The 16,105-nt window shown below is 39.6% G+C and overlaps 1 protein-coding gene across 2 annotated transcripts in view; it reads left to right on the top strand.

Moving 5' to 3' along the window:
- LOC126382062 (adenylyl cyclase 78C) overlaps nucleotides 1-14,326 on the top strand; it is a 212,406-nt gene extending 198,080 nt beyond the window's left edge. For both annotated transcript variants that reach the window (XM_050031755.1, XM_050031754.1), the window contains 20 exons: nucleotides 458-650; nucleotides 1,333-1,476; nucleotides 1,786-1,865; nucleotides 2,097-2,246; nucleotides 2,651-2,787; nucleotides 3,525-3,692; nucleotides 4,144-4,252; nucleotides 4,819-4,923; nucleotides 5,358-5,566; nucleotides 6,035-6,223; nucleotides 6,855-7,121; nucleotides 7,437-7,671; nucleotides 8,057-8,177; nucleotides 8,803-8,909; nucleotides 9,221-9,335; nucleotides 9,538-9,683; nucleotides 10,334-10,556; nucleotides 11,295-11,388; nucleotides 12,018-12,274; nucleotides 12,972-14,326. In XM_050031755.1, coding sequence (XP_049887712.1) covers nucleotides 458-650; nucleotides 1,333-1,476; nucleotides 1,786-1,865; nucleotides 2,097-2,246; nucleotides 2,651-2,787; nucleotides 3,525-3,692; nucleotides 4,144-4,252; nucleotides 4,819-4,923; nucleotides 5,358-5,566; nucleotides 6,035-6,223; nucleotides 6,855-7,121; nucleotides 7,437-7,671; nucleotides 8,057-8,177; nucleotides 8,803-8,909; nucleotides 9,221-9,335; nucleotides 9,538-9,683; nucleotides 10,334-10,556; nucleotides 11,295-11,388; nucleotides 12,018-12,274; nucleotides 12,972-13,135 — 3,213 coding nt within the window. In that variant the 3' untranslated portion in view covers nucleotides 13,136-14,326. The remainder of the gene's footprint in view (nucleotides 1-457; nucleotides 651-1,332; nucleotides 1,477-1,785; nucleotides 1,866-2,096; nucleotides 2,247-2,650; nucleotides 2,788-3,524; nucleotides 3,693-4,143; nucleotides 4,253-4,818; nucleotides 4,924-5,357; nucleotides 5,567-6,034; nucleotides 6,224-6,854; nucleotides 7,122-7,436; nucleotides 7,672-8,056; nucleotides 8,178-8,802; nucleotides 8,910-9,220; nucleotides 9,336-9,537; nucleotides 9,684-10,333; nucleotides 10,557-11,294; nucleotides 11,389-12,017; nucleotides 12,275-12,971) is intronic.
- The last annotated feature ends 1,779 nt before the right edge of the window (nucleotides 14,327-16,105 follow it).

The following is a 16,105-nucleotide window of genomic DNA, read 5'->3' as shown; positions in this document are numbered from 1 at the left end:
ATGATCTTCCATCCATCTAATTAAGTATAATAATAATAATAATAAATTATTATTATTATTATTATTTATTATTAGAAATAAGCTCACCTACCTCTACTGTCTTTTTTTTTTAATTTTTTGATTCTTTCTCTGTTCTATTGAGTTGATAACAAGTGGAATTGAAATTTTCAGTGTTTTTTGTTAAATATTTTCAGTTCCATACTTTTGCGACGAAATTCTACTTGATATCAACTCAGAATCATGGTCTGGTTCATCCTTCAAAGTTTTCGTTGAAGTGTCACTAACACTCTATATGTAAAAAAATAAATATGTCTTTATTTCCCCTCAATCAACCGGAGGGGGTATGGAGCATACTCCACCACGCTGCTCCAATGCGGGTTGGTGGAGGGGAGGCCTGTGCCCAGCAGTGGGACGTATATAGGCTGTTTATGTATGTTATGTATGTCTTTATTTCCAGGCCCGTTCTTGCGGTATGCGCCTCCTCGTCAGCAACGCATTGCTGTACAGCGCAGTGAACTTCGCGGGCATGTACGCCAAGTATCTGGCTGACTGGGGACAGAGGAAGGCTTTCCTGGAGACACACCGGTCCATGGTTACTAGACAGCGGACGAAGAGAGAGAGTGACCGGCAGTGGAAGCTGTTCCAAAGTGGTAAGCGTTCACTGAAAATAAGCTAATTTCCAACTAGTCAAATCAGTTACTTATTGCTAAACGTCAAAACACGAAATGACTACGGAATTTGTATTATAGAAAAAGCAGGATAAAACGTCAGACTTGTGACGTTTTCTTTATTAAAATGTATAAATAAAATAAATAGAAAAACTAAAATGTTGTTCGTCAGTTTTAGACCTGTCTTTATTTAGTTATCACAATTTTATACTTTATCTATGACCTAGGATACTCAATTTCCAACGCTCCGTAACAACGGTCTTTTTTGTGATATTCGGTCTTTATTGCGACCGGGACTTTAACCCGGGTCCTGCGAATGAAGACGCTAACGCTCTAACTACAGAAAATACTTTATATATCTACCAAACCGCAGTAAAGTATGCTCCATACCCCTTCCGGTCGATTGAGGGAAGACCGGTACCCAGCAGTGGGACGTATATAGGCTGTTTATGTTTTGTTATGATCCCTAGTTTGGTTAGGACATTACAGGTTGATCACCCTATTGTCCGATCTGGGCTCGTTAAACCGTAGATCCAGGCTATTTACATGAGCCATGATAGTTGCCTTGGTAAAGTTTACAGGGTGTCACTAAAACCCTGTAGGTATATATTTATAGAGTTGACTGTACACAAACTAACGCATTTTATTTCACGCCTGTTCCCAGTAATTCCAGACTTCCTAGCGAAAGAAATCTACCAGCACGTGTCCCGAGTGAAGGGCGAGTTTCAGGAGCAACAGTTCAACAACCTCTACATACAGAGGCATCAGAATGTCTCCATACTGTATGCTGATATCAAAGGATTCACAGGTACCTGAAAACCTGAAACTCACATAAATAAGTCTATGAATGTTCCAGTCCTATTAAATGACCAAAAGTCTTCTGTTTATTAGGTTTTAGAATTTCCTATTTGGTATGAGTTATAAGTTCAAAAACCGACCTGACCAATCCTGGTGTTAGAGTTACTATTGAACCGCCAATGGGTGAGATGGGTCAAGTACACACTATTGGATTAGTACAATGACATTATGAGCATGTACCGTAACATGATTGATTAATAGAGACTTCTGCTAAAGATTCATTGGAAGGTTTAATAAAGCACATACATTTTGTTTTTAGAACTATCAAGCAAATGCAGCGCCCAAGAGCTGGTGAAATTGCTGAACGAGCTGTTCGCCAGATTCGACAGGTTGGCGTCGGTGAGACTCTTATACTTCTCTTTTTAACCTACAATATTTTTTCTCATCTATTACTTTAAATCTGCAGAAGCTATGCTTTCATAATTTGCGAATATCAATCAATGTTCAACGCACCACCTTATTCTTGAGTACGTTCGAAAGACCTTCGTATTTCTAGATTCAATTATAGTAGTTACTTAGCGGTATTTAATCAGGCTCTCAAATAAGGTGTGGTGATAACTACATTTCCAGGAGAACCACTGTCTACGCATCAAGTTGCTCGGTGACTGCTACTTCTGCGTGAGCGGTCTGCCGGACCAGCGCGTCGACCACGCGCACTGCTGCGTCAACATGGGGCTCCACATGATTCGCGCCATCAGAGACGTGCGCTACAATGCACAGGTAGGATACAGCCAGAACTACTGCATGCATGCTACAACAGCCGCCACGATCTAGCGGCTAGAAAGTTCGATGGACTGATGGTCCAGATTGAATTCCCCATGACGAAAATACTTTTGGTGGAGCACTTTGTTTGGAAAGTATACGCTTTTGTGACATTATATACTCTGATTGTCTGAAAAGTAAGATGATTCCGTGCATCGGAAGGCCCTGGTAATATAAATCCGTTCCTATCTGTTCTGTAGTCCCGACTACTTTTTACTCATGAAAGTAATCGTTATACCACCCATGTCAGAGGCTTCTGCCGCCTCAGTAATAATGCTGGCTCCAGGTACAAACTTGGTGTCAGGAGTCGTGTTATAGAAGTTGCATGAAATTCTCAAATCAATAAAAAATCTATGTTTTAGGTGGACCTGGACATGAGGATAGGCATCCACAGCGGTACGGTGCTGTGCGGCGTACTGGGCCTACTGAAATGGCAGTTTGATCTGTGGTCGCATGACGTCACCATCGCCAACCACATGGAGAGCGGCGGGTTGCCTGGGTATGTGAGCAACACTTAATTAAAAGAGTAGCAGTACAAGTTGATAGACTCATTAGGTAAACCTTTGGCGTGACTTAACTGAATTTTCGTCATCCGTCTAACAGGAACACAGTTAATCATACAGCAAATCCCATGGCTCTGTCAAAGCTGGAAGGCATAGTATACAGGGTGTTAGTGACATCGTAACGAATACTCAGAGGGATGATTCAGACCATGATTCTGAGTTGATATCAACTGGAATTTTCCGTCACAAAATTCATGTTCTTTTTTTAGTTTTTTTAAATTATTATCAATTCTATACTTTTGCGATAAAAAATTCCACTTCATATTAACTCAGAATAATCAGCTGTTTCATCCCCCTCAGTATTCGTTACGATGTCACTTACACCCCGCACAAGTACATACTGTACCCATACAAGTAGGTATGGGTGATAGTGACACCGTAACGAATACTGAGGGGGATGATTCAGACCATGATTCTGAGTTGATATCAAGTGGAATTTTCAGTCGGAAAATTCATGAAAATTTTTATTTTTCTTTTTATTATTTTCTGTTCCATACTTTTGCGACGAAAAATTCCACTTTATGTCGTCTCAGAATCATGGTCTGAATCACCCCTCAAAGTTTTCGTTACGACGTCACTAACACCCTGTATAATAAACCACCCTGGATTTCTATTTTCTACCCATTGGATTTTATGACAATGAAAATACATTGTATGAAAATACAATTCCCAGCCGCGTCCACATATCAGCGGCGACACTAGAGAGCCTCAACAACGCGTTCGAGGTGGAGCCCGGCGAAGGGTACAACAGGGACCCTTACATCCGAGAACAGAACTTGGTCACCTACCTCATCAAGACCACCGAGCAGCCGCGGCGGATGAGACATCGCTCTAGAGTCAAGTGAGATATATTTATTAGATTATATTAAAGGTTCCTGTGGAGGTACAGTAGAGACTCTTACATCCCAGAACAGAACATGGTCACCTACCTCATTAATACCTCTGAGAAGCGCGGCGGACCAGACAATGCTTTAGAGTCAACTGAGATCATTTTCAATGGAACATTGCAGTACTTACCTAATATTTGTGCTTTTTTGGCGTCACTTATTGTAGATTTACCTCCCAAGTATCTACGTAGAAATACATCATTTGAATTTCCGACTATATCTCAATAATGATAGTGTTCTCTTCGGTAAAGCCATCCAAATACTGTTTAACTTAAAAGAATAGTGACTGGAAAAAGATGCTTTTTGGTAAATCAGTGGCTGCGTGTACATCGTGTTAGTCGCGCAAAACCTATTTCTTACCGATACATACACAAGTATTAGAAAAGTTCAAAACTTCTTCAACAGTGACCAGTCAACAGTGAAACAGATGTGGGAAGGCACGCCGCGACGGCCGAGTAGCAGCATCGATGATGAAATCCCGGGGGATTGGACGCCAGAGATGCCTTTCCAAAATGTAAGGCCTTTCTTAAAAATTTGATCAAATAAACTGAACTCTTCGATACTTACAACGGCTACTAACTCCAACTCTATATCCCATTACAATCCAATAACTCGCTTGTCTTGAAAACAGTGTCTTACGAGCTCGCATAAAACTTCGATAGCGGTTTATAGACTCCGTGGCTGTTTCATTCCATCAATACGTGATAACGATTCTTCAAATTAATTACCGTCGCATCGTTTATGTGACCTTAAAGTTAAATTCTGAGGAATACCTAAGTTTATTTTTTATGCTAGGAGCTATGCAGGCCTTATTTCATGCACTGTATCACTGCAACCTTTAAGATCTATTGTGATCGCCGCCTTATGCTATAGTTCACCTCGAAGCCCTGCCTATATATGGTGGTGTATTTGTTAATGGGGGGTAAGATGTTTGAGCGGCCCTGAAATTGGACAGCGCTTGCTCATCAATTCAGGGTCTCACATTCCCCTAGTATATATTAATAAGTTCTAGTGAGGGCTCATATTCTGCACGTCTTTCTGTATCTTATTTGGATGGCTGAAAATGTTTATGTTTGGCAGTATTACTCGAGCGGTGCGGCCGGCGTGGTCCGGCGTCGGCGGATGCGCCGGAGTTGTGACGCGGAGCAAGAGCAAGATCCGGACGAAGTGACAGATATGTCTGAGGTACATAAATAAGTACATACGCCTAATTTCCCACCCGGGTAAGCATAGACTGAACTCCATTTGCTACGATCCACACTTCTTCCTCCACATTCATCAATCGTTTTATACACACATCGTTCTTTTATGTCTTTTATGTCATGTGTCACTTTGATTTGTTCCTGGAAAATTGGGAATGAATGCATTCCTCTGATTATACTTAATAAGTACAATCTAAATAACAGTGTTTACTTTAAGCATAAATAGATATTTTTTACTTCGATCTTCTCTCAATAACCGACCTCACTGAGCTCAACTGGCCGCTGGCTGGCTGGTTCTTTGAGCCGCAAGAGACTCCTGCCGTTCTGACCTAGTAAAAAGTAAAAAATAGCCTAGACATCTTATTTTGGCTCACTTCAAAAACCAAAATACACTTCATTTGATTTTCTTACCCTCAGGAAGATGACATAATAAACAACTCGATCGAGGTGAGCAGTAATCGTCGCATACGCATAGAAAAGATGCGGCGCTGGTCGCTGCGGTTCAGGGAGGGCTCGCTCGAGCAGTGCTTCGGGGACCTCGACGAGCACACGTTCAAGTCCAACGTCATGTGCTGTCTGGTGCTCTGGCTGTTCATAGTCGCTGTGCAGTACGTCATGCATTTCAAGTGAGTATGGATGGGTGTTGGGACGACAGATGAGTATCAATATACTTAGTTGGATCAACTTCCTGCTGACGTGGGTGTGCATGGAAAACGACGTTATCCCGAGCATGTCATAAAAGTCGGATTATGTCCTCTTTAAGATGGTTATATGGACGATGGGTTGATCATCTGTCTCCATCATCACTAATTTAAGAGCCACGCTGTTGTCCATTTGCCTCGTTTCCCTTAATCTTATCTGTCTCCATAATGTATCATAAAAACTTCTTCACCCAGTACATAAAATACAATATAGGTATCGTTGTGCCAAAAGTATTATTTTTACAGATATCTCTTGTCCATGATGACGAGGGTTCAAGATGGAGAACTCCTTATATTGCTCATTATAACGACTTTGATTCTTGATTTTGATTCCATTCTACTCGACCATCCACACACATATTCTGGGTTACCACTCCTACCCCAACATTTCAGTTGCTGGAGGCTAGTAGTGGCTCTAGCAGTGATGACGATACCACTGACGTTATCATTCGTGGTGGTGATGATGGAAGAGTTCCCGGGCATCCTGCCGCGGCTGGTGAAGCTGTCTGCCTGGGTCAGCGGGAGTCGGATGCGACGCAGCATGCACATCTGTGTATATATCACTGTCATGTCTATATCCAGGTGAGGTGATAGTCATTCGAAAAAGGCGAACTAGTGTATAAACCACGAAGTTTGAAATGAGGGAGTGATTAACAGCAACAGTTTTTTTTATTAGTCTATTTCGCGAATTCTTCATAGACATAGAAGGCTGTCAAGGGCAAAACCATCGAAGATAATTTGAGCTAACCACAGCTTAAACAAAAACATATAGGCAATGAATAGGCAACCTCGTAAGGAAAGTCGAAGCTATGCTCATAATTCTTTCTTTACTAGACTAACATTTAGAAACATGCAGATATTTAGCGTACCTACACGTTAGATGACACAATTGGGTCGTGCACTTTTAAATTATGAAATTCTAATTACTAAATAAAGACAGATCTCAAACTAACGAAAAACATTTTTTTTTCCTATTTAACTTATTTATGAATTTTAATCAACAAAAACGTACTTAATGATAAGTCCGACATTTTATCACGTTTTTCTATGACGTCACAGTGTGCTTTTTCATACAAATTCCATAGTAATATCGTGTTTCGACGTTTAGTAAAAAGTAACTGATTTGACTAGCATATTGTCAATCCACACAATGGATAAGGACTGCGCTTGTAAAATATTATTAATAATATTTGTTCATTAATTTTAATTTCAGCACCGTAAAACTCTACATCTGTGATTCGTCTTTTCCCAACGAGTTTACGTTTTCCAACACAACATTGAACACTACAAGAGAGGAGATTCAGGAGTGTTATCGGCCTGAATATGTGGTGTTCACGTGGATACTGTGTTTGGTGGCTTTGACGTCGATAGTGAAGCTGTACTACTTGATAAAGACGTGTTTAGCCATTATGAATGTGGCGATATACCTGGCCTTGTTGCTGGTCTACTATGATGTTTACTACTTCGATTCCTCTGACAGGTAAGAAGCCTTTGAAGCGAATATATTCTAAGAAATCGTTGAATCCTTTATTGTACACTTTATAAATCAACATACGTATAACAAAAGGTGGGCTTATATTTAAAATAGATCTCTTCCAGGCAACCCCGCACGGCGATATCATGAAAAAAATCTTCCTTAATTGACACAATTTAATGCCAATAAGTTTACACACTGGTTTACATAAAGTTTGCATTGTTATTGCCATTAAATTAGTCAATTTCTTCAAGTCAAGTTCTTAATCTCGAAATTTTAACAAAAAACGATACAAAATTTCTCACAATGATTTCCTTCCAGCCAGCTTCCATTCTACGTGCAAATGGTGATCCTGATGATAATGTTCCTCATTATGGTGGTATACCAGTCTCGCTTAGTGGAAGTGACGGCGAGGTTAGACTTCCTATGGAAACTGCAGGCGGAGAACGACCTCGACCAGATGAAAGACACACAGAAGACCAACAGACATCTGTTAAAGCATATACTACCTGACCATGTTATTAACCACTTCTTGAGTAATGACCGGTGTCCTGATGTAAGTACGATATTATTTTGATAGGACATCTCAATTCTTGAAAAAAGAGAAATCTCGTATTTTAAGACACCTAAACCACAGTAACCCAACACAAATAGCAAACATTACATAATATGGAAGTATATAGAGTAGCAAATCATCAGAATATTAATTCGTATTCACGTACTCGAGTAACTGATCAACGCATTCGATCTTATTATCGCCTTCCAGCGAAGTCTGAATTGTTATTGGTGTGATATAATGACGGTTTTGTAAAGTAAATAAAAAAAAAAATTGTCGCACAGGGTAACATTTTAGGTCCACTTTTGTTCGTAATCTCCAGTTTTTGATAAGTAATATAATTGTGTTGCCAAGTACCTAGATATCACGTATTATTTCATTCCAGGAACTATACTCGCAATGGCGGGACGAGGTGGGCGTGATGTTCGCAGGCATTCCCAACTTCCACGAGTTCTACTCCGAGCAGAAGGCTGTCGACTGCATGCGCCTGCTCAACGAGATCATTTGTAATGTACCAATCGAACTTTTCTACTTCTTCTTCTCTTACTTGCTCTTGCATCTTTAGCGGTGCTTTAAAGTAGTTCCACACATTTCACTTTCAGCACTTTTGCCACGTTTTGTAATAATTAGGTCATTACACGTCAGTCCACATTTAGCAAGCATTCCGCGTGTACTTATATCACTCTATCATATAGCATTAATTACGTATCAATAATTATATTACTGTGTACTTACGAATAAAAATATATGTTTTAGTAACAGTGAGTTATCATTCATCTCTACAATCAGCAAGCAGTAAAGTGTGTATGTGGCTAGCGGCCCATACAGTAGTAAGGTCCAATGTCCTCTTAAGATCCAAATCCAATTGTTGAACTATTATCTCTAGAAATCTAAGCCTTATTATGATTAGTTTGTCTTCTTCAACAGCATCTTCAGATATAATATATTTATTTTACATTGTTTCTTTTACGGATTACCATTTCGACATTCTTATGTTAATAGTAGTTATGATGTAGATTTTATCATCACCAGTCGATGATTATGATCGTTCATGCTGTTTTATTCATTTAGCATAGTTATTTTGACATTAGTAAATAAAGTAACTGTATTTTATTAAAATGTATTCTGCAGTTGATTTCGACAAGTTGCTCATGCAGCCGCGCTTCAAAGCGATAGAGAAGATCAAAACCATCGGGGCGACGTATATGGCTGCCTCGGGGCTCAACCCTAATCATAAGGTACGTTTAATAAAAAATAATCTAGGTATTAAGAAGATTCGTAGAGAATGAAGATCAGAATATCCTAGTCACGCTTGCCCATTTCAAACGAAATCTCTTCATGATGCATTAAGGCAGGTGAATTTAAGCCATAAAGCCAAGTCAGAAACCTGGTTGTAGAAAAGCGAAAAACTGAGTCAGTTTTTATAAAACAAACTTCTTATTGTAGATTTGCCGCAGATGGCATTAACTAATTGGCCGGACAAATGGGGAGCGCTGAAGGCTCTCACCCGGTACAACGTTTAATAAAACAAACCATATTTCTGTTATAGACTGGAGACGAAGATAACGAACACCTATGCGCACTTGTGGACTACGCATTCGCGCTCAGAGAGGCGCTAGATGATATAAACAAACACAGTTTTAACAAATTCCAGCTCAGAGTTGGTAAGGATTTACATTTTTAGTACCATCGAGCATAATTTAATTTTGCCAACCTATTCGTTATAATTCGTTGAAAGGTTCGACGTAACATCTTAGAATACGGATGATAAACCCTTGTCTCTTTTGCTCTAGCATATTAGTTTTTCTGCTGTCATTCTAATCATGGTTCAATATTATGATATGAAATTGTCTGTAATTTGTTCAGGGATCAGTTGTGGGCCGCTAGTGGGCGGTGTGATCGGCGCGCGCAAGCCGGTGTATGACATCTGGGGCAACACTGTGAACGAGGCTTCACGGATGGAGAGCACCGGCGCCATGGGACGCATACAGGTCACCAAGTACACCAAACAGGTAAGGCAGTTGCAAACAATACATCTTCCTAGCATTACGCGGTCCATCGCAGGGTCCGCGGACCTAACCTGAAGATTTGATAGGTCTTAGAACTTAGGTTACATACCTCTGAAACACATTTTGAGTTTATGGGTTTCCTCACGATGATTTTCTTCACGTCTAACAAAAAGAGGATAAGTACTTCACGTCTAACAGGAATAGGATATTGCACGCTGAAATCACCTGATTAACAGAAAAATATGATGATGGCGTGCTTCTGGGCACGTTAAGCAATCGTTCCCGACTGTTATTTACCTCAACATGTAGTCGCTGAGCCATGTCCGGCTTTTGGCTTTTTTGTTTGGCGGGTCAATAGTAGGTAGCATCGTGAGGAAACCCACATTCCCTAGAAATGCATTTTCGGTGGTAAGTTACCTAACCTGTATTGGGCTGGTTTTCCTTTCGCGGGTTGGAAGGTCAGACAGGCAGTCGCTTCTGTAAAAAACCAGATCTGTCAAATCTTCAGGTTAGGTAAGCGGACCCTGTGGAAAACAGGATAATCTTAGGGAGATGATGGGTCAATGGTAGCCCTGAAAAGAGGGCTGATGATATTCATCGTTCATTGATCTCACAACCCACACGAGAGAAGACGAGATAATTCCGTTTCGCAGCTGTTACACCGCCGCGGCTACGAGCTGGAGCCCCGCGGGGAGGTGGAGGTGAAGGGCAAGGGTCGCATGGAGACGTGGTGGGTGGTGCGGCAGCGCGGCGCGGACGCACGACGCGCGGCGCACACGTGCGCGGCGCCGCGCTCGCTGGCCGCCGTCGTGTACACCATGCTGCAGGCCAGGAAGAGAATCTACACGCACCCGCTGGACGGCGCCACTACTCAGCGTAACTATTACTCCTTCCAATACTCTGCCTGCTATGTTAAGTAGCGAACAATGTACGGTTACGAGTACTAATATGTACACTTTGAAACCATTTCACATTAACTTTTTTGACAAATTAAACCGTAAGTCCCATTAAATGTCAAATATGATAGTGTGATAGGGTTCTAAAGTTGGTACATGATATTGCTCATGACTGTACGGGGGCGAAAACACAGATCACACTAGTTCCAATATAACGATACGTAGAGTACAGAGTTAAGGCCGAGTGAGTTGTTTGTATAGAGCGGAGCTGATTTTCCTCCACCCACCTTAACCGCGCAAAAGGTACTAACGCCAACGGGCGTGGTAGGTATAGCCGAGTTTCCTTTTTTTCTTTTTCTTTTTCAATCAATAAAGTACTTGGAAGTTAAAATGGCCACATCGAAGCATTTGACATTTGCTTTTACTTTTATATGCGCAAATGTCAAATAGCAATATTGCTTACTTAGATTTATTGCTTCGATGTGGCCATTTTGACCCCCCTGGTTATTGGTGTTTTGAAGGTTTTTCATTCTTCTCGCCTTAGAATTACAATTTGGTCTGAAATCTGAGATACCTAATTACCTATTCTCCGATCCGTATAGTTTAGGCCAATCGTCGAGCTACGATTGGCCTAAACTGCAATTCGCAGTTTTGTATAACTAAGTTATTTCTAATTTCACCACGAACCCTCTAATTTTAATTGTTTTATTGCCTGCAGCAGCCAAACGCGGCGGCAGCATGCACAGCGGTATGCCATCGCGACACCGCTCCGCCGAGCTGCGCCGGACGCGCTCGCGACGCGCCGAGACGTGGTATGTACCGTACGTACCTATATACTTTGCATCTACATCACAACTCTATTGTAAAGTACATAAGAACCTAGCACCTACAGGGCCATAAGCATTTTACTTGGATTTGCTGTCTACTAATGTAGTATGGAATGAACATAATGATTAAAGAAGTTTTGTCGTTGAATATGCATTTGGTCCTAACTGGGAACGATTTTAAACTGTATAACATAATACTCTGCATTTTAATTCACTTTACACCGCTGTAGTATGCTTGGTGTAAAGATAATTCCAGATACGATTCCCGATCGTGTTAATTTAAGAAACAGGTCTCGATGTTGTTATCATATCACTTACTCATGCTTAGGTCATTTTCTCTTTGTGAGGCAACTGGTATTGCCTCAAACCTATCTCGAAAGTTATAAAGCAACATCATGGTCGCGTTACGGTGTAAACCATGTTAGAAACTTTATGGAAAACCTCACAATAGACAAGCTAGTTTTGATATAGGTAAATATATGTGGTCTCAATTTTTACCAGTATTGAAATTAATTGAAAGAAATGAAGGTTTTGATGCAGGAAATCACATCAGAATGTGATATTTCAAAAAGTCGCTTATGCGGGTTTCACTATCCACATCCTGTTATCCCCAGCTACGAAGACATGGAGTTGGGTGTGGGCATCCGGCCGCACGCAGCCAGCATGGTGGTGCGGCGGCCCGACATGGCGCCCTCCATCCTCGGCTCCATGTCGGCCCCACACACGCCCACCACGCCGCACGCGCCGCCTGACACTCCCGTCGACCCTCCGCCTAAACTGGGCATCGGGGCCAGGCTGAAAGCTGCCAGCTTCTCATATAGAACACGGCCAAGAGACAGGTCGCCGAAGATTAAAGAGCAGCCGAACGAAGGTAACAAACTCTTCAATTCTCAATTATTTATTGCATTCCATGTAGTACAATGGGGACCAAAACATGGACCCTGTAGAGCACAGCAACGTTGAAGGGAAGAAAGAAAGTGTGTATTAAAATTAAAACTTATCATTAAAAAAAATCGTCTGCAGTATATAATAGCTCTTTTCATCGTCTTCTTCCCACGTGTGGTTTGTGAGATCAATGACCGATCTCACAGAGCATGGTGTCAGGGTTTTAGTGAGCCGCCTAAAGCCTAATCTAACTAAATAATAATCGGGACCAACGCCTTAACGTACTTTTCTGTCAATAAGGTGATTCAGCTTGCAATATTCTCACCGAACAATGGACAGTCTCACTAAGTGACTTCGAATATACCCATCGCGACCGAAGCCGAACCTCTAATGATAAAAAGTAACTAGACGACGATGGAGGAAATTAACAAATTAATTATGTAAAAACCTCACTGTGGTCCTGTAGATTTCTTTTCAAACGGGGAATGCCAGTGCCAGTTCGAACCCCGGTACCAGGCTTGCACTAAGTCATTAATTTATGTAAGTGCATACCACCTATCACGTCGATCTAACTGAAAACTCAGCGAGGCTTAGTTCATCTTGCGATGGATGTACCTCTAACTACCTTGTTGGGATATAGTCGTGAGCTTATGTAAAAAACTCACCCCATCTCCGTCCTTCAGGGTCAAAAGTGTCAATCAGCAACGGCGGGCCGGGCTCGTTCAGGTTTCGCTCGGTGACGACGGGGTCCTTCTTCCGCGGGCGCAGTCGCGACAAGAAACGCGAGAGCGAGCCGCCGCCGCAGCTGCACAGGGAGAACGGCGATATGGTCACTACTAGGATGTAAAACGATGAACGGAAATAAACATGGAAGCATTGTTGTGGTTCAAAAATGACGCAACAAAAGCGGTTTCAAATACCGCCACACCTGGCCTTTATTGCTGTGGTATAAAGGTATAAATCTTATTTACGAAACGTCGTAAATGGCTAAGCATAGACAAATAGCGACATAAAATCCATAACATTATCAATACAATACAATACAAAAACTCTTTATTGCACTTAAATCACATAAAAAAAAATATATCGCGTTTTTCTTTTTTTTTAAATTTTAGTGTAAGTACAATTATTTTGGTGTCACTAATCAAATGCGAGTGTAGAGACTGCTTCCATGTTTATTTTCGTTCATTGGATAAAAGAATACCTATAACGGGTAGAAAAAGTGTATATAAATGAAACTCGACCGCAGAGTACCTTTTAAGGCTGGACGGTAAGCGTGTACGCCTTCAACCTGATTTCCGTCACCGTTTTATTTTTATTAAGACCACAGTCTCATCTGATCTGATTCTGTGGCCTACGATGATGGTATTCTGGTTACATTGGTAGTGCATTATTCCGTATTCCCGAGCGCCTCGTCGATTCCGCCGCGTGCGGTCGCAATACCAATATTTTCACGCTCTAGCAAATGACGATTCCATGTGAAAGAAAAGGATAAAACCATTGGAAAAAGTGAGATAGATGTAGTTCAACCCTTACCGTTCTACACATAGTATTGTTCTTTATTCTATGCCTTAAGCGTACTTAAGACAACCAGTTTCGTAACTACGGGTTTTGTTTTAATATTCTTAATGGAAAAGTGATGGCTAAAATATTTTCGAATTAAAGTGTGTAGGTAGGTACATAATTTCTTCGCGTTGCGGCACGAAAAAATAATTAATGAAGAGTTCTCAAGTTCATAAACATTTCATAAGATCGAAAAATAGCCAAAGATATTTAAACCAAATTTTTAATATAAGGAAGTAGTGATGTGGCTATTGTATTTGTTTAGATTTTAGTTATACTCGTATTATGAAAAGATTATTATTTTGTGAAGACATATATTTAATAGAATATATTAATTATTTAAGATGATTTTATAGTTCATTTCAATATTCACGCACAAAAGAGAAATAATATTTATAATTATTTACAATTAGTTTAAGGTTGCACAAAGTGTCTATAATGCTTTTTAACTATATAAAGGTGTTTAAAATAATTACCAATTATTATAATATTTTTTAGTTTTTTTTTTTAAATAAGGGGATGAAAAGGAAAACGCTAAAGAATGTCTTCCACTGGGAGATGTAATTATTTTGTAAATATTGTAAAATATTATAAGTAGTCTTTATAAGTACTTATGAAAATGATCTAAATGTAAAGTGAAAATGCAGTACCTTTTAAATTATATGAGACAGGAGAATGTGTTTTAAATTATAAAGCGTGAAATTATGAAACTTAACCCATAGTAATTAATCATGAAAATATTAAGTATAAGTAATTTCCGTACGGAAATCAATAAGTCTATCAAGTGCCATACACCATGCTCCCAAGTGGGTAAGGCAGGGAAGCAAGCAAGTTACATTACGTCCAAAAATACCAACAATGCTGTTTGTACCCATAATAAACAAGCGATATGAAAGTGGATTTGCATGAATGTCTAAGTTATTATAGCCAACTTAAGCCAGCCAAAGGTTATTATGATCTCACATGCATTTGACTTAAACATTAGATGTAAGTAAGTAAATTCAATTATGTACATAGTTACCTCTTATTGTAGTATTGTTAAGTGAAATACGACACAACGTAGACGTTATATGAAGACGTTAGACGCTGAAGTATCGTTTCGTTGACAGCACTTGGAATTGCGGTGAATATAGGTGAGTAGTATGAGTCTGAAATGCGAAAATCATCTTACAGAAAACCAAAAGTGCTTTCTCAATGAAGGACTTACCAGGCAACGTTTCGCAAAAAAATATAGATTGCGCTGTACAGAATTGCCTTCGTTTAACCTACTAATTTCATGGATTACAGACATGCATCTTTTATCTTTGTTTTTGGGTATTGATGACCCTTGTTATTTCACCCAGGCACAACACATCTTCCACCCATTATTACTCTGATCAAAATACCGAGAAGTAACATTGGTAGCAACAATTTATACGTATCTGATCCAAATATCAAGCAACAATTATTTTTATATATGCCTCCCTCTGCTATTAGATTATGTTTTTGAATTATTATGTACGCCGAACAATGAGAAAATAAGTATTTTTCACGTTTAATCTGAACAGCGCCATCTATATTAATTTTGGGGAACGTAGCCTGGATAGTAACAAACTTGACAGGCAGAATGTTCTGAATTGTGTCGTATTTAATTGCCATTTCAATGTATGTGCCATAAAAAAACCAACATTTCATCGAAACAGCCATAAGTGTTAACCGTAGGTCAACTTTGTGTAATTGGTTGTATGTAGTACATACAAAAAATAAATGTCAAAAGACATTTGACTATTTTGTACCTCGATTAAGTTTGTAATTATTTTATAATTATTGTATTATAGTCATATCAATGTACATTAGATAGAAACAGTGTCTATTATAAAATTTATAAATCTAAATGTTACCAAAGCCAAAGTATTTAAAAATGTTTTCTAGAATCTTCTTTTATAAATAGGGATTATATGAAATGAAACATTATATTCGTTTTGAATACATTTATTATGCTTTTCATTTGATAATAATTTCATTTTCAGATTTTTTTTTCTATAAACATAATATCGTACATACTTTGTAAAAGTTCCGTAAATTCTCTAAAATAATTTATTCACTACATTAGCTTTGGAAATTGTCACACCCTTTAGCACATTTGAAAGTACAATAATTTTATCACAATATTTTATTGATATTTGAGTAAAACATGTTTTATTCAATAACAACACTGTCTTAGAAAAAGAGGGGGTTTACTTGCGTCAGGTCAGTTGCTCGGAGAGTCAGTCGG

This window comes from Pectinophora gossypiella, chromosome 3, assembly GCF_024362695.1.
Source record: "Pectinophora gossypiella chromosome 3, ilPecGoss1.1, whole genome shotgun sequence".
Lineage (NCBI taxonomy): Eukaryota > Metazoa > Arthropoda > Insecta > Lepidoptera > Gelechiidae > Pectinophora > Pectinophora gossypiella.
This window is presented reverse-complemented; position numbering and strand designations above follow the sequence as displayed.